The sequence below is a fragment of the Ursus maritimus genome, unplaced genomic scaffold (genome assembly GCF_017311325.1).
Source record: "Ursus maritimus isolate PB19 unplaced genomic scaffold, ASM1731132v1 scaffold_14, whole genome shotgun sequence".
Classification (NCBI taxonomy): domain Eukaryota; kingdom Metazoa; phylum Chordata; class Mammalia; order Carnivora; family Ursidae; genus Ursus; species Ursus maritimus.
The window spans coordinates 62025048-62045414 of NW_024423786.1; the positions used below are offsets into that span (position 1 = coordinate 62025048).

General features: G+C 52.7%; 1 protein-coding gene across 1 annotated transcript in view; it reads left to right on the plus strand.

The window, feature by feature from the left end:
- The window catches only part of USP43 (ubiquitin specific peptidase 43), a 48700-nt gene extending 30617 nt beyond the window's left edge, over positions 1–18083 (plus strand). Inside the window, 8 exon segments of the mRNA XM_040630029.1 lie at positions 362–465; positions 2768–2845; positions 3571–3697; positions 3802–4150; positions 5713–5871; positions 7164–7328; positions 17017–17561; positions 17564–18083. Of these exon segments, the coding sequence (XP_040485963.1) occupies positions 362–465; positions 2768–2845; positions 3571–3697; positions 3802–4150; positions 5713–5871; positions 7164–7328; positions 17017–17561; positions 17564–18073 (2037 nt within the window). The 3' untranslated portion in view covers positions 18074–18083.
- Positions 18084–20367: the final 2284 nt, after the last annotated feature.

Genomic DNA, 20367 nt, shown 5'->3' on the forward strand with positions numbered 1-20367 from the left:
CGTTACAAGGTATAGCGTGTATCTTCTTTTGGGGGGAGGGATGGGCTGAGGGAAGAAGAATTTCAAGCAGGCTCCATGCCCAACGCGGAGCCGGACGCGGGGCTCGATCTCACGACCCTGAGATCACGACCTGAGCCGAAATCCAGAGTCGGACGCTTCACTGACTGAGCCACCCATGTGCATCTTCTTTAACAAAAAAGACCTTTATATCTGCAGGTTCTAAATACTAATTTTTAAGGGAACACTCAAAATAGACTACCAACAAAACGGATGAGAGTCTTTGAGTGACTTCTTTGCCCTTGAGAGTCTCAGTGCAGTCGACGCCGTGCTAACCCACTGCCTCTGTTTGGTGTCTCATCAGAATCCGGGAACTCTGTTCTCCGTCCGGGTTGTGGGGCTTTCTCTGGCCTGCACCTACTTATCCCCACAGGACAGCCATCCGCTCTGTCACTGGGCAGTGGACAGGTAAGGGGGGACGTTCCAGATGCGGTAAGGGAACAGGTGTCGTCGTATTTGACTGGGGTCCTCGCGGGTTCTGTACCCGTACGTTGATGACCATCCTGTCTACTCCCGGTCGCTTGCCTCCCGGTGTGTTGGATCTGTCGACACATGCTGTGCTTTCAACCCTCACGTCTAGAGAGGGGCCGTGGTGACCACCTCGAAGATGAGGGGACACTGAGGTTCCCAGAGGCGAGTGAACTTGCTCGCACTTTTTTTTTTTTTTAAGATTTTATTTATTTATTAGAAAGAGCACAAGCAAGGGGACGGGGCCGAGGGAGAGGGAGAAGCAGACACCCCGCAGGGAGAGCAGGGAGCCTGATGTGGAACTTGATCCCAGGACCCTGAAACCAAAGACAGGCATTTAACCCACTGAGCCACCCGGGCTCCCCTAGTAACTTGCTCGTCCTTGTGTAGCTAATGGCCCAGCCTGAATTGGAACCCATTTCAGTCTGACGGAGAAACCCCAATTCATTCAGTGAGATGCTGTCAAATTCAACCCGAATGTCCCATCTGGGGTAGGGGAGAATTCTGCCATGGAGTCTTTGGCTCCAGCTGGAGAACACTGTGTCTGTGATTGAGGGGTCACGCCAGTGTGGCCCCCCCACCCCCACGGCTTTTCACCTCGCACAGCCCTGCCGAGCAGTGCACGCCGGCAGCAGAGTCCCGAGAGGGGCTCTCTAGGTCTTTTGGTCATTTTCCCACAGACACAAAGCTGTCCATCAACATCTCTGATTTTCTGGCTGGGCCAGCCACAGCTGAGTGAACCCGTAACGTAGGTGTGATGTTATGATTTATAAAAAGAAATATGTCTTTGGTCTTGTGGCACAGAGCTCGTAAGACCCTTGGAATGCTTTTAGTGATAAGTGATAAAGGCGTCTTAGTCTTCCTAACAAGCCCCTTTCAACCACACCCAAGTTTACATTAATGAGGTCATTTTTGGAAAGAACCTAAGGATGGGGCCAGGTTGCCAGGGGAACCAACCTGTGATTAAAGGTTGGAACTCTCCTTCCCACCCGAAGACCTCAGGGGAGGGAGAGGGCTGGAGATTGAATTCACTTCCCAGTGGCCAGTGATGAATCAATCATGTCTATGTGATGAGACCTCCATAAAAACCCAGAAGGGCAGGTTTGGGGAGCGTTCCAGGTGGGTGGGCACACAGAGGTGCTGGGAGGGCCGGTGGTGGGCACAGAGAGGGCACGGAAGCTCTTCAGCCTTCCCACACGCGTCGCCCTCTGCCTCTCTCCCATCCGGCCGTTCTGAGTTCCATCCACCCTTTCACAATAAGCTGGCGGTCCAGCAAGTGCAGTGTTTCTCTGAGTTCTATGAGCCGCGCTAGCAAGTTCACCAAACCCAAGGAGGGGGCCCTGGAGCCTCCCATCTGCAGCCAGGTGGTCAGAACGCCCAGATGACAACCCAGACTTGCGGCTGGTGTCTAAAGTGGGCGGGGGCGGTCCTGTAGGACGGAGCCCTTCACCTGTGGGATCCGATGCTGACACCAGTAGATGATGCTGGAATCGAGTGGATTGCTTGGTGGTGTTGACAAGAAAGCCCGCATGGGAACAGGTGTCAGAATCCGGATGGGTGTCAGCCTCACAGTAAGGAAGGACCCCTCCCTTTGTAAAAACCAGGAGCCAGCAGGGTGGGGCGAAAGCCCGAAGGTCCTAAGCAACCCCGTTGCTTGGCAGCTGCTTTACAGAGTTAGGGAGGCAGGGGAAATGTTGACCCCGCCCTGCTTGGGTCTGATGGGAAAAGGGAGCGCAGGGGTTTGGGGGGCTCTGAGAGGGGCTCCCCTCACGGCACTCTGGCTTCAAAGTGAATTCCACAGACTGATGCCCACCTCTCCGCTGCTTGTCCCCGGCCCATGACAACTTGAGAGGAAGTACTTAGGCATGTTAAGGCGATAGGACAGAGCGATTGAAAATACGATGAGTGTATAATAATTCTGCATTATCTATAATCATTTTTTAATTGAACTTTTATTTTGTCCCCCCCATTACGTTTTTACTGTATTTTACCAAAGGATCCGTCTGTAATGGTTTAGAAACAGATCAACAAAGGGGTCTTTCACCGTAGATAGTTTGAGAAGCCCCGGAAAGTGGACCACACTAAAGGCAGGCCACCCCCAGGCCACGGGCCTTCCAGTCACGCGTCTGTCCTCCCGGCCTCAGTTTACACTCAGTTTGGGACACCGGTCCTGGGCTCGGAGGTGGAGCTGTGGGAAGGAGGCCCCGTGCTTTCTGATGGGCTCCGTGTTCTCTGTCCTCAGGGCTCTGCACCCCCGGAGGCCGGGAGGCCCCCCCCACGTCAAACTGGCCGTGGAGTGGGACAGCTGTGCCAAGGAGCGGTGAGTTCAACAGAACGGGGCTCCCGCGGAGGAGACGCCGAGGAGACATGGGCCTGCCCGCACAAATAAATCTTCCCGTGCCCGGGTCCCCCCGACACGCCTGAAGGCAGCGTGCACGCCTCCTGGATGCCATGCGGTCCCTGCCTCCGAGAGAGATGATGTAAACGATAGTGACCGTGATAATGGCCGTGCTGGGCGGTGTGAGGAGCCGTGGCAGTAACAGAAAGGCCTTCTGTGACGCTCACCTGCTCGCGGCTCTGAGCGCTTCACATAGATGCCGCGTATTTCCTCTGCACGCCCCGCGAGGTCGGCACTACCATGATCCACAGTTTCCAGATGTGGAAACCGAGGCACAGAGAGGTTACACGATTGCTCAGTGTCACACAGCTCGTGCGTGCCAGAGCCGGGATCCGAGCCCAGGCGGTCTGGTTCAAGTCCACGGCTCTCAGTCACTCGGCGTGGCTGTGCCCATCACCCCGGGTGCACGTGGCCCTACTTTGAGAAGGGACACCGGTCAGGCCAGCAAGGGTGTGTTAATCTCCCTGCAAAGTCCCAGGCCCTGTGCTGGAGGAGGGCGCGAAGGCAGAACGGCCGAGCCCGTGTCCCTCTGGGAGCCGGTGGGGGCAGCTCTGCGTCCCCTGCCGGACGCCTTCCCGGGCGACACAGGCGTGCTGCGCAGGGAGACAGGTGAGATGCCCTGACGCCGTTGTCGCCTCCCCTCGCAGCCTGTTCGGGGGCCTCCAGCGGGAGCGGGTCCAGGACGCGGACAGCGTGTGGCGGCAGCAGCAGGCTCACCAGCAGCACAGCTGTACCTTGGACGAGTGTTTTCAGTTCTACACCAAGGAGGAGCAGGTGCCCCGCAGGGTCCCCGCCCGGGCTGGGACGGGTGGGTCGGCCACGGTGCGACGGGGCGGGGCCGGCGGGGGGCGCTCACGTCCCGGGGGCTGCCTTTCCAGCTGGCTCAGGACGACGCGTGGAAGTGTCCGCACTGCGAGGCCCTGCAGCGGGGCATGGTGAAGCTGAGCCTGTGGACCCTGCCCGACATCCTCATTATCCACCTGAAGAGGTTCTGCCAGCTGGGCGAGCGGCGGCACAAGCTGTCCACGCTGGTGAAGTTCCCGCTCTCCGGCCTCAACATGGCCCCCCACGTGGCCCAGAGAAGCGCCGGCCCCCCACCTGCCACGGGCCCCTGGCCCCCCTGGAAGCAGCCTGCCGGCCTGCCCCCCAGCTACCCGCTGGACTTCCTGTACGACCTGTATGCCGTCTGCAACCACCACGGCACTCTGCAAGGTGGGCATTACACAGGTGAGCCTTGCCGCGGCTCGTGGCTGCCGTGGGCGCGCGTCGGGACCGTGGCCTGGGCTTCGCGATGCTCCGGGAAGAGGTGCTCCCGGCATGCCGAGCTCCCTCGGGCCCTGGACGTGCGGCGACCCCCCTCGTCGCACGCCAGGCACCTGCCAGAGAACGGGAGGGTGGGTGCGGGGGGGTGGGTACCCCTTCTGTGCTCTCTGAGCTTCTGTGATGAGCAAGACAGACAGGAGTGCTGTCCTCATGGAACTTCAGTCTCATTGCAAGCACAGACGCTTTCGTTCTTTTCACCGCCTGGCGTTATAAAGGGTATTTGACGGACTGTGAGTGAGATAGAGATAAGGCCTCCCTGAGGACGGTGCCTGTACACCAAGCGCTAAAGGAACTGGCTGGGTGAATAATGGGAGGAAGACCGTGATGGGAAGCGCTTCTAGCATGTGCAAAGGCCCTGGGGCAGAGTTTGGTGTGTTTAAGAAATGATGCAGGCCTGTCAATGGCTGAAGTGTAGTGACCCAGGGCTAAGTAGCACAGATGAGGCTGGAGAGGTGGGCGCTGCATGTGGGCCATGGGTGAGAGTTTGCATTTTTTCCAAAGGGTAACGGGAAGCTAGTAAAAGGCTTTAGACAGAGGACTGAAGACATAATCTCATTTACACATTGAGGGTGTAGCTCTCCTCTACGGAAACCAGGTAGAAGGGAGCAAGGGTGGAAGTTTGAATTCCAGTTAGGGGAAATTTCTGGAAGTAGAATCAGGAAGACTGCCTTTTGGACTAGGGGGTGGGGGGAAAGGAAGGGAAGAGCAAAGAGGAGCCCCTAGGTGCCTGGTTTGGAGTACCGCAGGGCTCCGCAAAGTATGGCCCGCGGGCCAAATCCAGTCCAGCGCCTGTTTCTCTACAGCCCACGGGTTAAGAATAGTTTTTACATTTTCAAAGGTGGTAAGAAAAGAACAGGGAGGATCCTTGGCAGAGACCGTCCGTGGCCATAGGTGACCTGTAAAGCCTAGACATTTGCTCTGTGGCTCATGACAGAAAAGTGGGCTGACTCTGGGTTAGTGGGTCATGGCACCATTCACTGAAATGTGGAGGGAAAGGAGAGTATTTGGTCATAACTGTTTGGAGGGGGCGAGAATCTTAGTTATGGGCTTTTTCCTAAATGTTTTGCTTCGGTTCTTAGGCAGGAAAGAAGCCTACGATAATCCCAAACGAGTTTGCTTTATCTCATACTGCATCAGAGATACGCATTTCGAAGCTTCTCAAGGAGCAGTGTGAATGTTGACATTGTTATCTGGCTAAGTAATTTAGGGCTCCCTGTTCCTGGAGATTTTGCCTGAGCGAGAGTCAGCTTAAAGTCATGGCACACCTTTCCATAAGCATCGGGGAGTGAAATAGACGGATCTTTCTGATTCTACAAAATTTATTTCTGGCCAAAAACAGACCGATTTTTCTCATTCTGTTACAAACACGTCCATTTTTCAGCTTTGCTCGTGAGAAATGCCTTTCTGGGTTTTTTTGGGGGGAGGGGGGCTCCAGTAATTGGCACTTGGGGTTTGGACCTTTGCAGCCTACTGCCGGAACTCTCTCGATGGCCAGTGGTACAGTTACGACGACAGCACGGTGGAACCGCTCCCGGAGGATGAGGTCAATAGCCGAGGGGCGTACATCCTGTTTTATCAGAAACGCAACAGCATCCCTCTCTGGTCAGCCAGCAGCTCCCTGAGAGGTAGGTGCCATTCAGTAAGGAGAGGGGAGCTGGGAGGGTACGCAGTCGGACGACGGGGACCAGGAGAGGGAGGCACGGATCCGGAACCGGGAGCTCCTCCTGCAGCACGAAGATTTGGGTACGACAGGCGAGTGTCCCGTTCGTAGGGTTGTGTGACGGACACAGTGACACCCGAGAAGGGGAAAGGAGTAATATTGTATAGCAGCTGCATCTTGGCGGTTTGGGGATTTCGGGTTTCCAGTCTCTCATCGAGCCAGACTGTAGTATTTTCTTTTTTTAGAAGATTTATTTTTTTATTTTGAGAGACAGAGAGAGAGCACAAGCGGGAAGGGTCGAGGGGGCCCCAGCTCACGACCCTGGGAGCGTGACCTGAGCCGAAACCAAGAGTCAGATGCTCCCCCAACTGAGCCACCCGGGCACCCCTCGAGCCAGACCTTAATTACACGTGTGCCCCCACCTGCATTCGTCCTGTTAGAAAGGACGGGGCGGTGGTTAGGGACGCGGGGCTTCAGTAGGAAACTTAGCGGCTTGACCGTACCCAGTGACACGTTGACTGAACAGCCTCAAACTTGGAAGTCTGGAGGGGAAAAAAAAAGGGGGTCAAAGTTGACCTTCTGAACGTGATTTATTTCACTCTGCAATCCTATCCTTATCTTTGGAATGAGCTTTTTTTTTTTTTAATACTCATACTTTATTCCTAAAAATTATTGGAGGTGGCCAAATTAAACCACAATGTCCCAAGAGGTCTACATCAGAGGAAGCCTGCCTTCCTTTTGTAGGAGACAGAATGAATGAAAAGTGTAGTCTGTTTAGAAAACCGGAGTCGGTGGCAAGTAATGTCAGGAAAGGCATTTCAGTACTCATCAACGCACCGACCTTTCTGTGCCCGAATGCCTTTCCCTAATTTTTTTTTTAATATGTCATATATTTGAGAGAGAGGGCACGACCAGAGAGAAGAAGCAGAGGCAGAGGGAGAAGCAGGCTCCCCGCTGAGCAGGGAACTCGATGTGGGACTCGATCCTAGGACCCTGAGATCATGACCTGAGCTGGAGGCAGACGCCCAACCGACTGAGCCACCCAGGCGCCCTGCCTTTCCCTAAATTTTCAGCTTGGTCACGTGGTGAAGCGGTTGAAGGGTTTCTCCTCCAGTCCTGACTTTTGTTGATATCCTTCTGCTCTGGTTTTGCAGTCCCAGGGCTCGGGGGCGGGGGTCTGGCCGTGAGAGGCTCCTCCGGGGACCCCTGACCGGGGACGGGGATTGGGTCCAGCCTCCTCTGTGTGTTCTCCCACAGCCTCTACCAGCTCCTCCTTCTCCGATCACTGGCTTCTTCGCCTGGAGAACAATCACAGCGGCACCAGGGGAAGCCTGCTGTCCTGGAGCTCCAGCCCCAGCCCCTCCCGGCCCCAGGAGCCGGACCCTCCCATCTTCACCGCCAGCCTCTCCGATCAGGAAAAGGGTATGTCCTGTCGCGTCGGTCAGGTCGGCTGCTTTTATTTTCATTTTCTGTGACGACCGTTGCTCCTCCGCTTTCTGAAAGCAGCTTTGGGTGTAGAGATCGCCGTCCCTCCAGTCGGGTCCTCCGTGCCCAGCCCTCAGCCTCCCCCTCCCCCGTCCACCGCTCTCCAGCTGCCGGTGCATTCCCTCTCGGCTCCCTGGAGCTTTCTGTGTAACGGGGAAGACGACACATAAATGCATATAAGGGCGTGATGAGAAACAGAGACCAGGGGGAAGAGGCAGATCATCAGAGGGACGAGTTTTCCAGGCTGGGGGTGGGGGGGCCATTAGATGTCCCCATCACAGGGGGCGGGGACGAGGGTGGGAGGCCAGGTGGAGGCTGACGGTGGGTGTCCTGGCCAGAGAGTGGCGTTGGCGCTGGCATGCTGGGTAGGAGGCGGTCCGATTCTGGGTGCATGTGAAGCTAGAGCTAACAGGATTTGCTGCTTTGGGGTGTCGGGGGGACTCTGCTGAGCGCCTAACTAGGTGGCCAGTACCGCATGCAGGTCGTGAGAGGGGAGAGAGTAGCGTCAGTTTTGGAGGGAAATCAGAATATTTTTCGACATGGTCTTTTCGAGACTCCTGTGAGATATCGGACTCGGGGTAACCAAGGACAGGAGGTAAATAGTTCAGGGTCGCCAGCACGTGGATGGCACCGAAAGCCCAGGGAAACCGGGGGGACAGAAAAGAGGAGAGCCTGACGCCAAGCCCTTCAGCTCCCCCCACGTCTGGCGATTGAGCAAAGACAGAGAAGCCAGCCAGGAAACCGAGGAGCAGCAGCCAGGGAAGTAGTAACAACACCCGGTACGTGTGGCTCACGGACGCAGAAAGGGACACCCTTACAAGAGCCCAGGGGCCAGCGGTGTCACGCACTGTGGAGGGTGGGTGAGTGGCCATCAGGCTGGAGGGTCACCTGGGGGGACTTGGAGAGCATGGAAGCCGAGGTAACAGGTGCAGGAGACACCGGGCTGAAGACGGGCTGGTGGGTCAGGGGCTCCATCGAGAGCTGCTGTTAAAGATGGGATAGCCGCAGAGGAATGGCAGCAGACGACAGCTTTGGGTTGTTTTTCTCTGCCAAGTGGGAAATGGTAGAGCACGTTAGTATGGAGATGATCCCGTCGGATTCAGATGATCCCCTTTCTAGAGGGAAAAGTGAGGCTAGCGCGGGAGAGCCAGGGGATACGAAGCAGAGTCCTTCCGGAAAAATCCAAGCATGCGAGCTCGTGTCTGTCATTCAGCCTGTGTGTTCCTTCCCTCGGAAAGTGGCAACACACTCCGATTACTTAGAGTTTCCATGTTTCCTGTTAGCTCCAGAATTCATTGCTAAAATAAGATTTTTTTTTTTAATGGACGTATGACATATATACAGAAAAGTGCGTTCATCACAAATGTACATCTAATGAATTATCGTACCACGTATGCACCCCTGGAACTATCACCCAGATGAAGACGTAGAAAGTTCCAGGCCCTCCCCCACCCCCTGGTATCTCTCTCCAGCATCACTGCCTCCCTCCTTCCCGGAAGGGAGTACGATTCTGACTTCTAACACCGTAGATTCCTTGTGCCTCTTTGGGAACTTTGTGTCGATGCAGTCACACAGTTCGTAACTCTCTCCTGCTCGGCCTCCTTTGCTCTTTGTAAGATTTGTATATGTCGTGTGTAGTAATGTTTCTTTCGCTTCGTTCCATGGGTCCAAAAACAAAAACTAAAACAAACCCAATCCTCAAACATCGGGGACATACAAAGTTCTCTGCACAGAAGTTTAAGTGTCCGTGAGTGAGAGGCAGACAGACAGACGTTGTTGTTACCTGTTGACTGTTGACTATGGTCAATAAAAACCAAAAGCAGGGATCTGGAAAAGAAAGGAAACACGGTGGGTGGGGGTGGGGAGAACCACGTCCTTCTCTCCGTGGAATCCGAAACTGATCTGAGGCTGGCCTGGAAAAGCGTGGCTTGATCACCAAGGAAGCACCTCGAGTTACAGATTGGTGGATTCTTCAGTTACTTGGTGATCTCCAAAAACCCCGGCAAGTTTGGGTTGGAGCGCACAGGATGGGTCGTCTGCGTGGGGTGTCCGCCGGTGTCCTCCCGTGGCATCTCCGCCTCGGCTGACGGCACCGCTCCCGTCATCAAAATCTCCCACGTCCTAAGAGGAGTTTAATATTTATTGACGCATTCTCTTGGGGGTGCCTCTTGGGGTCGTTTCCCGTTTGCGCTCTTACCAGCCGTCCTGCTGTGAGTGGTTTTGTTCACGTCTGCGTGTGTAGGTCCGGGAGTGAGATCGCAGGGGCGTCGCCTGTGCGTTCATTCCCCAGCGTTGACTTCTCCGTGGTTCGTGTGATCATTGTATCGAAGTGGCTAAGGCAGCACCTAGTTCGTAGCCGGCTCTGGTTACATATTTGCGAGCGAATCAGTGTAGTTTTAGATCGACGTGGAATCCAACCCTCTGGTGGATGATGGTTTAGGTATCAGAGTTTGGTGAACTGTTTCTCAGGGTTTGGCATGTTGGCTCCCAGTATTTCACGATTAGAATACTGATAGGAGCGCCCCTCCCTGCGTATGACATTTGTCCGATTTGCTTAGGATGCGTTTTGGTGGAAGCAAACGGTTTAACGCATTACGTTCTGACTCACCTGTTCCTCTTCCCCTCTCATGACGCGTATTTAGGGTAGCATGTGGCGAACAAAAAAGGCGTTCTTTCCCAAGCATGTCCATCCCCATCAGCGTGAGCCTCTGACGAGCTCATAAATCCGTCCCGGTTCTGTCCAGTGGCGTGGGGCCTCGGGCCACTTCTCAATTCTCCCGGGGACCAATGCATCTCACGCCCACCCCCTCGGTCCCCCAGGGAGGCAACTTCAAAAGGTGGCCCAACTTCTCAGCATGGTACTCAGACAGGGGTCAGGCCCAGCGTTCGAGAACCCCCAGAGAGACAGGGCTAGGGTGGCAGGGGAAAGTAATATTGAAGAGCAGCCGTATCTCGGGTAGCCATCCGTATCTCCAGGAGGGTGAAATGAGAAAGCTGAGCCTCGGAAGTTGCCAGTCTCCTGCTCACCTCCTTGAAAGGGGCAGGGCTGCACATAGACCCCCGCTCCCTCTGGCCGCCAGCATCCTGGCTCTGTGGCTGCCAGCTGTAAATTCCGAAATCGAGTTTATTCCACATGGCCTCGGCAAGAGCCTTGCTTCCAAAGAGTGCGTTCCCTCTCGAGGTTTAGCTGAAATGTTTATGGAATTTCAGAACCTGTTGAAATGGTTGGAAAAATCCAGCCTCATTCTCGTATTTTCTGGCCTGGGCAAGATCCGACCGACTCCAGCATATAGGGTTCGCTGGTGGTTGGTCCCACGCCCTGTCCCCATGGGTTTGGGGGAGAATTTTATCATCCTCAAAAGGAGTTGTCTAGTTCTCTGGAGAGAAACACAGGCGACTGGGGAGCTCCATCCTTCCAGTAGCTATACTGTTAGAATTCTAAAGGCATTTTAACCAATAGGAATGGATCTAAGTTTTGTGGGGACTGCAACTTCTGTCATTGGGGACGGGTGTAGGGAGAAGCTCTTCAAGGAGGAGGATGTAAAAACACCTTACTTGTGCAACTTTTATTGAAAAAAAAGACCCTGTGAAAAAAATGGCTAGGTCCCTTTGCAGAAGCCCCCCCGATCTGGAAAGGGGCCCTGGGACTTCGTTTTTTCCGCAGACGTGCTTCTGATGGTAAATTTTCTCTGTGGTTTTTATTGGCCCTTGGAGACTTTGTTTTCACTTTATCGGTGCTTTGCCAGTTTCCAGAGACTGTTACTTTGGTTTTTATTTCCATTTTGAAGGTTATCTGGGAGTTTCAAGCATTTATGATTGAGGGGGTTCTCCTTTTAATTCTTTCTAATTTTGTGAATTCTGATCCAAGAATGAGGTTTTCCAAAAAGCATTCCCTTTTTCGCGACCAAGTTAAGTACACGATTATTCTTTCGTCCGTGTTCTTCGTACACATGAAATAATGTCTGTTGTGTCTATTTGAGGGATGTGCGCTTTGTGTCATGACTATTAAATGAAGTGAGTTGCTTTTTGGATTCAGTTCACTTTGTCTATAAATTGACTTTATCAGGGACTGCCGGGCTTGGAAGGAGGTCTGTTGAAACCTTCCCGTATGGCCGATTTTTTAATCACGTACGCTGGGGACTTTAATAATTTCTGCTTTATGTTGTCTGCTGCTTTGTTAATGGGTGTCTGTAAGCTGATGACTGTTAGGTCGTCTTTATAAATTGTCTGTTCTCGTTATAATGTGGCTCTTTATCTTGCGTAATGCTTTTCATCTTAAATTCTACTTTGTTAAGGGGCCCCTGGGTGGCTCACTCCATTAAGCATCCGACTCTTGGTTTTGTCTCAGGTCAGGATCCTCAGGGTCATGGGATCGAGCCCCACATGGGGCTCCACGCTCAGTGGGGCGTCTGCTTGAGATTCTCTCTCTCTCCTCCCCCTCTGTCCTTCCCTCTGCTCGTGTTCGCTCTCTAAAATAAAAAATAAATAAAATCTAAAAAAGAAAATTCTACCTTGTTCAAGATTAGTCCTTCCACCCTTTCCTCCTTTCTTTTTGTTTGCATTTGCCTGGTATCGTTTTGCTATCATCTTTTGCTTTATGAATTTTTCCTTTAGAGTTAATTTTAATTGGTTTCCAGTATAAACACTGTTGCAGTTTTATTATTATTTTTGTTATTTTTTTTAATGTCAAAATGTTTTAATGTCAAAAATGTAGAGCCTGTCTTAAAGGGGAGCATATATATATATATGTATATATATAAAATTTTTTTTAAGATTTTATTTATTTATTTGACAGAGCACAAGCAGGGGGAGTGGCAGGCAGAGGGAGAGGGAGAAGCAGACTCCCCGCTGAGCAGGGAGCCCAATGTGGGGCTTGATCCCAGGACCCCAGGATCATGACCTGAGCTGAAGGCAGATGCTTGGCTGGCTGAGCCACCCAGGCGCCCCTGGTCCACTCGTATTTAATGTAACGACCATAAACTTGATTTTGTTTCATTTAAAAAAATTTTTTTTATTACTGTTTTTTCTTTTTACCTTATTTTTGCTGAGTTGATCATGTTGCTTTGTTCCTTTTTTCCTTTGTTCTGCCCTGCTTTTCCATCTTTTTGTCCCCTTATCCTTTGCAATGTGTACAATCAGATGCATTTTCCTATTCTGTGGCCTTGAGAAGCCAGGTCCTGTTATTCTGTGAGTTGTGGTATTTTATTCCCCGCAGTGAGGTGAGACCTAATAATGTTTCCATGTCATCCCCCACCCCACCCCAAGCGAGCGCTTTGAAATGCTTGCACGTTTTCCCTCTGGTCTCTTTCGGGAACCACCCCCTCCACTTCATCCCCCCCAACCCCGCTCTTGGATTCTCTGAGATGCTTCACGCGGTTTCGGGCTGTGAGCGCTGTGCCTTTCCAGATCCCACACACGCTAACATCACTGTGTATTTCCCATCCGGGGACCATCTGCCCTGACGCGGGCGCGTGGTACACGGGTGGCAGGCTCCGCTGAACACCCCATCTGTCTTCTTTCTCTCCCCCTCTGTCTTGAGGTCTGGGTTCCGAATCTTTAGTGTTTGGTCGGAGTTCTTTCCAGGGATGGGTGACACGCCCTCTCCCTCTGCGGAGACACAAATATTTTCTTGGACCTGGGCGTGAGTGGCAGCTTGGCTGGTTGGAGGCCTCTTGGATTAGAATTCTTCCCTCCCCCGTGTCTATGTATTCCCATGGTCCGCGGGGCCCCAGGGTTGCAGGTGAGAAGCCTTTTTTTTTTTTTCTCCCCACTATGTGAAAATCACTTGTTCTTTCTGGCTGAAAGCTTTTGAGATTCTGTCGTTGACCTTGGAATTTAGAAATTCCACCGGTATATGCCTAGGTCTGCGTTTTTGTTCATACACCCCCTAGAACCCCCAGAGCCTGTCCGTCCACAGACGCAGGCTTTTCTTTAGGGAAATTGTTCTTTTGTTTGTTTATTTATCATCTCTCTGACTTCTCACATTCCTGTTATTTGCCTGGCGGGTGGCCTGGATCCATTCTCTTCTAGCTTTTCCCTGTGATTTCCCTTTGTCGTTTTGCCCTAGGGTGTGAGATGCTGTTTTCCCTTTATCTGATTTGAGTCTCAGCAGTGACCCTGCGTGCCTTCAATGCATTTCCCGCATCTTAAAACCCTTTTTCAGCCCCGTCTTGTTCTGTACTTGAATCTCCCCGAGAGCTTCTCTTTTTGTCTGTTCCTTCCAGTGGCTCCGTTTCATTAGGGCCCTGCTCTGATGGTTCTGTTAATTCTTAGTCTCTGACTTCCAGACTCCCTTCTCTGTGTTGTATTTTCTGTTTCTGCCCATTGGGGCTCCCTTCCATGCCCTCCTGAGCGGAGGTGATTCTTGGAGTGTTAGAAGGGGCAGTGGCCTTGGCCCCCGAGGCAGCCTCATCTGAGGCTTAGCCTCAGAGGTGGACAAGGCTCAGCTCAGCCATGTAGCTTGTCCTTACCCTCTAGGGGACCAGAGGAAAGTGGGGATCAGGCTTGCCCCAATTTGCCCTCTGCAGCCGGAGACGGAGATGTCTCCAAAGACAGAAGGGGGGTCAGAAGATGAAGACCCCTAGTGGGGACCCTTTTCTCCCTTGGTTATAGCCGTGGTGGTCTCTTTGCTGCTTCCCTGACCCACCGAGCTCACTTATGCCACAGGGCCTTTGCACTTGCAGCTCCCTCTGACAGCAGGCTGTTTTCCCCCAGTCGCCACATGGCTTCCTCCTCCCTTTCCCTCAGGTCTCTCCTCACTCCTCAGTCACTGACCATGCTCTACCCCCCAGTTACCTTGCCTCATTCTTTGTCAGGGCTCTTGGCACCACATTCCACGATCTCACGTCTTGTTGCTTTCAGGCGAACCCCATGGGGACAGGCGCTTTGTGTTTTTTCCACAGCTTTATCCCCAGCACCAAAAACCGTCCTTGGCACCCAGCAGGCTCTCAGTACGTGTCTGATGAACGTGTCAGTGGGTGGCTGGAGGAGGCACAGTGGAAACCCTTGGATGGCCTGAGACTAGTGGGCCAGGAGGCTGGTCCTGTCGCAGGCAGACTAAGGATGGCTGGGGGGGCCCCGCCCCTGCTCACACCACGCATCTTGAGGTCAGACTGACGCCTGATTTTCATTAGCCGAGGATGCAACCACATAGGAGCAGACGGGGCACTTCTCAGGCAGCATCTGCCATTTCCAGAGCCCCGGGGGGGGGGAGGGGCTTGTGCATGAGGGCCACGCCCACCAGCTGCTGGGCTGCCCTCTGTGTGAGGCGGCCTCGCAGGACTGGGGAAGCCCATCATGCAGGTTCTGGGGCTTCCATAACCTTCAGGAAGGGCTTAACTGCTTAGGTCCTCCATGTGGCTTAAGGCTCTAGGCCCTTCCTGGGTCTCAAGCCGATGGAGCGTGAGCAAGGCCACCAATTCCAGGGCGGGAAGGAACCCTCGCTCGGGCATTCTGACGCCACCTCTCCCTCTGGCTCCCGGCCTCCAGGAGGTCCCCCCGGGAGGAGCAGGGGGAGCACCCTCCCCTCCCCCACAAGGGAGATCTCTGTGACCAGTAAGCATCAGTATGGGCTCTTTTTCGTCCCTTCTATCCGTATACCATGCCCACCGTGCCTCTCCACTGCCGTCTGGAGAAGGAGAGGAAGGGCTTGCGTGGGCCTCCGCGGTCCCCGTGCAAGGGAGCTGCGGGGTGACATGGGCCGGGCCCCAGGCTTCCATCCAGGAAGAGGGGATGTGCTGCCAAGCCCCCTCGCCCCCTACCAGGCTACAGGCTGTGTCCTCTCGTTCTGAAAAGCTGAAAGTCACAGCTTTGTCCTCCGAATAAAAGCTTTGCGTCCTCCCCTTCCCAGGGTTGCGGACAAGGGGGGAACAAAAACCAACTGCGTGTGTGTCTCAGACCCCAGCTCATTGCTTTCCCCCCCGAGGAATGGGAACTTAATGTGGGAGCGACAGGGCCCATTGAAGGTGAAGCTACAAAGTATTTTGGGTGACATTGTGTTTCTTGCTGACTGATCTAAGGAAATGCTTCCAGGGAAACAATACCAAGTGAAAAAAATGATGAAAAACCACCAGAACGATCCGGGGCATGTAGAATTCCCCCCGGAACCTCTGAGATGCTGCCACACACCCCCGGGCACCGCTGGGTGTTGGGCTCACCCTCCTGTCACCTCTTCCCCGGGATCCTGGCCGATGGCGCACCCCACTTCCCCTGCTGGCACGCCCTGAGCTGTCTCCCGTCCCCGGAGAACCCTAGGTCTCTCTGCACCTAGTTCATCCCCGTTGGCTGTGCTGCTAACGGGGTGTTTCGTGGAGGAGGAATACGGGTGCTCTCATACTCACCAGTGAGAGTGTCGGCTGGGGGCAAATGGCTGTGTGGCTGACATCCGGTCTTTGTCCAAATGCACGTGACTGTCCCTGCACCGTGTGGTTTCTGCACACGGAGAGGAGGTTTTTTTCCCTCCACGATGACAGGCATGTTTTACGTGGAGGCAGCACGATGGTACCATGACACGACTGCAAGTTGCTTTTCTTTTTGCATTTATTATTATGCTAAAATACATGTAACAAGTGTATCATTTTGACCGTTTTTAAGTGCACGTTTCAGTGGTGTTACGTCCATTCGCACTGTAGCGCGGTCATCGCCACCGTCCACCCCGTAACGCTTTTCATCTTGTAAATCTGAAAGTCTCTGCCCATTTCACAAGAACGCCGCGCTCTGCCCTTCCCCGAGCCCCTGGCCACCACCTGCACACTTTCTCTCTGGTTTTGACCACCCTGAGCTCCTCGTGCAGTGTTTGTCTTTTTGTGACTGGCTGTGGAGGTCGCTTGAGATTCCATATGAACTTCAAGATGGATTTTTCTGTCTCTGCAAAAATCCCCATTGGGATTTTGGTAGGGATTGCACTGAAGCTATAGATCAATCACTTTCGGTCACGTTGACATTTTAACAATAGTAAGCCTTCCAATCCATGAACATGGGATGTCTTTCCATTTCTGTCATCTTTAACGTCTTTCTTCTTAATGTTTGTAGTGTTACACAAGTCTTTCACCTCCTCAGTTAATCCCTTAAGTGTTTTATTCTTTTTGATGCCATTGTAAATGGAATTATTTTCATAACTGTTTCTTAAGAAATACACAGCCGTGGTTATGTGTGTATTCCCTTTAGAAACGTTAAGATTTAGGAAAGAATTAAGAAGAAAATCAGTCATACACAGCATTCCATGGCCCCCTTGCCATCTTGTCATTTTAGTATTTATTGCTCCATACTTGTTTGTATGTTTTCATACGCATGCATCAGATACACGTGTATATATTTTTGCAAGTAGGACTACACTGTTTTTCTAGACTCTCTTTCTCATTTCACATTACGTATCAAAATTGTCTTTCCAACCATAGACAGGTGTTGCGAAACACAGTGGAGACGTAAGTGGCAGCTCTGATAAGATTAAGTGTACAATTTATTTATTTTTTAGCGTAGATCTGAGATTCTTGTGTTTGAAAGGTACAAGCACCTAATTTGACCTGGAAAAGGCGGGACTCTTGCTGAGCATTCTGCTTCGTGCAAATATTCAAATATAAATGAAAATGATGTTCCGTCTTAGGAGTGCTCTTGGTGTCTCTTTCAGGAGGGCTGGAGCCCAGGCCTTTGGTACGGGGCTTACGAGGCCGAAGCATCAGCATGAAGGAGCCAACCCCTTCCCGAGCCAAGCAGGGGGCCTTCAAGACCATGCCTCTCCGATGGTCTTTTAGACCCAGGGAGAAACCGCTGGGTGCGTCTGTCGAGCTGGTGGAGTACTTGGAGTCCAGGCGGAGACCCCGATCCACGAGCCAGTCCATCGTGCCGCTGTTGACGGGTGCTGCTGGCGAGGACGTGAAGTCAGATGCCGCCAGCTCTGCTAAGGGCGAAGACGGTGGGCGAGCCACTGAGAGAGTGCTGGCCGGGGTGCCCTGCCCCTCGGGCCACCCCAACCACTGTGCAGCCCCTGGAATCCCAGATGGTCCAAATGCAGCAAGGAAAGCCAAGGAACATGCAAGTCAGGATATCAGGCTCCCCAAACAGTTTGACCTGCCCCTGGCGGTGACGCCCTCGGTGGGGACTGAGAAACGAGTCCGGCCCGAGGGCCAGAAGACTGCAGACTACGAGGGAAGTGGCCAGGCAGGGAGCCGCAGCAGGGTGAGCCTGTGGGCACCGTGGCGTTTTCTAGAAACAGCGCAGATAACCGCCAGAATACCTTAGCCAGGATGAGGGCCAGCGTGGAGGCCAGAGACCCTGAGACGGACAGATGCCCACAGGGGACCTTCACCCTTCTGAGATCTGTGTTTTGGAAGAAGGAGAACAAACATGACAGGGCGGAGGTGGCCCTCCGGGCGTCCCCAGTGTCCCTGGGGAGCGGCCGGCTGAGCCCAGCTGTGGATGAGCTCGCTCGAGGCTCCTCTCCTTCCTTCCAGATCCGGGAGAGCCTGGCCAGGGCCCCTGCCAACCGCCTGGAGAGGGATGTCTGGTCAGCACCCAGCTCTCTCCGCCTTCCTCGCAAAGCTGGCAGGCCCCCGAGGGCTAGTGCCCTGGGCCTGTCGCAGAGGACGGTTCCTGGGGACCACACTGCTTTCGGCACCTTGCAGAAGGTGAAATACCACACTCTTTCCTTAAGCCGAAAGAAAACGTTACCCGAGTCCAGTTTTTGATGGTGTGTGTTCAGTTGTGCACGAAGCCGGCGATCCTCATGACGGAGCAGCTGCAGGAACTTTGTGTTGTGTCAAGAGTGGGCTTGCCGGAAGCCAGTTGTCTTGTGACCCCTGAAAATAAAGGTTTTTTTGGTCCCCCCCCGCCCTCTAGATCTCCCCACAACACAGCATGTCCAAATACCTTCCTGTACCGTTGGGTGCTTTTGAATGCGTCGGCCACAAGATGGTGCTGTTGAGTCAACATTACCATTTGAGGGCAAGAATGGATTTATTTCCCTAATTCCGTGGCCTGGGTACATAACACTTGAGAGCAATTCACATGTGGCCCAGCTTGACAGCATACAACTCTGCAAGGAATCCTCATAAATGAGTGTCTTCGACATCAAATCAGCTCTTGCCATCAGCTTCTTTTTTTCAATGCTTCTGTGGGATAAAGCCTTCGAGATGCCAAAAAGTGACCGTCTAGCAGGATTCTAGGAGAGAGATGGAACAGAAATGATTGAGACCGTAGGAAAATATTTAATATATAGCAAAATAATTGTATTACTGTTTTTCAAGGTATTTAAAAAAAGAGAACTATTTTGATACTAAGAATAGAGGAAGCTCTTTTTAAAAAAAATTAAGTACGAGACCTATGTACAATTTTAATAAAAGCCCATCGGTGAAACATTGCAGATAGCTCTCTGAGTTATTCACGTTTAACAACTGATCTTCCCCCCGCCCAAAGATTTTATTTTTAAGTCATCTCTGCACCCAGCATGAAACTCGAACTCACAACCCTGACATCCAGAGTTGGCTGGGCCGGCCGGGCACCCCAACCAATGACCTTGTTCTGTTCCTGCTGTGTCGGCTTGGCTCCTTGCTGTCGGTACCAAAATAGTGACTTGAGTTGTTTCTGAAACTTTAAATGACTTTTGCTCTTTTTAGAGAAATAGGAGTCCCCTCCGGTCGGTCTGTCTGGAGGGTTTGTACTTACGTGCCCTGAGAGTCTGAGCCTGTCCCCACACACCAGTAGTCGACCGTCCCATTTCCTTGAACTCCCATTGAGCTCCCATTTCCGTGCCTCGGTAGCTGTTCTGAAAAATACCCTGTCACTTACTGGGAAGCTGCTACGCCCAACCCTGGGTCTGTACTTAGTCTGTTTTCTAGAAATATTTCCTCTCTGATGGGAACCATTTGTACAAGACATCTGACTCCAGAAATTAAATTTTCCTTCATACCTATTGCGTCACTCATTGGTATGTCTCTGCTACTTTTTTTTTTTCTTAAGAAGGAAGGACGAGGCCCTTTTTTTCCCTAGTGAGAAAGACTACTTTTTAAAGAATTTCTTTATTTATTTATTTTGGAGAGCGCGAGCAGAGGGAGAGGGAGAATCTCAAGCAGACTCCCCGTTGAGCAGGGAGCCTGACACAGGGCTCGATCCCATGATCCTGAGGTCATGACCTGAGCCAAAATCAAGAGTCAGATGCTTAACTGACTGAGCCACCCAGGCACCCTGAGAAAGACTGCTTTGAACCACGGTTCTGAGATGGGAAGAGCTGAGATTGTGAGGCAGGAGGACCCAGCCCCTTGGCCCCAGAGGGCGACATGGAGGCCGGTAGACCCGTGTGCTTGCATTTCAAAAGATGTCCAGGTTCTCAAGTGTGAGTTGACAAATCTCAGGCAATGTGCGACACATAGCCGTCCATGTCCTCTTGGGTTATGGGAGTCTAGGAATCCTGCTGCGATTTCTGGTTCTTTCTCCTCTGTTGGTGGTCATTCATCATCTTTGGCTCCCATGCCCTTTTAAGTTCAGCCTCCCTTCCTTGGTCTCCTAAGGGATTCGGTGGTGACTCCCATGTGTACCCCACGGCTTCTCCCCTAGGAGGTCTCAACTTTTGGAATACCCTTGGATACCCTGAGCGGTCCCAAGTGTTAGCGACATTCTCTGTAATGCACCACGGACTGGGGCATCTTCCTGGGTGCCGGATTGGAGCTTTAGTAAGAGGCCACGACATGTGGACCCTGGTGGCTCTATCTGCCATCCCAGGTCCTCCACGGGTTGCCCGAGACCCCTTGGTGTCCCCTTCCCTGAGCCTGCTTCCGCCTCTACAGGGACCCGGCAAGAAGGGCTGTGAGGACAAGAGTCAGCGAAAGGATTTTTAATCTTTCTAGAATGAATCTTAATTTAATGGTTCTGCCCCAGGAAAATTGGTCTGTTCCTTAAACTTTGTTTTCTTATTCTCTGACAAGTATGCAAAATTTCCGAGGGAAATCGAGCTGTAGCACCCTCTTTTGGAGGTCACGGTTAATGG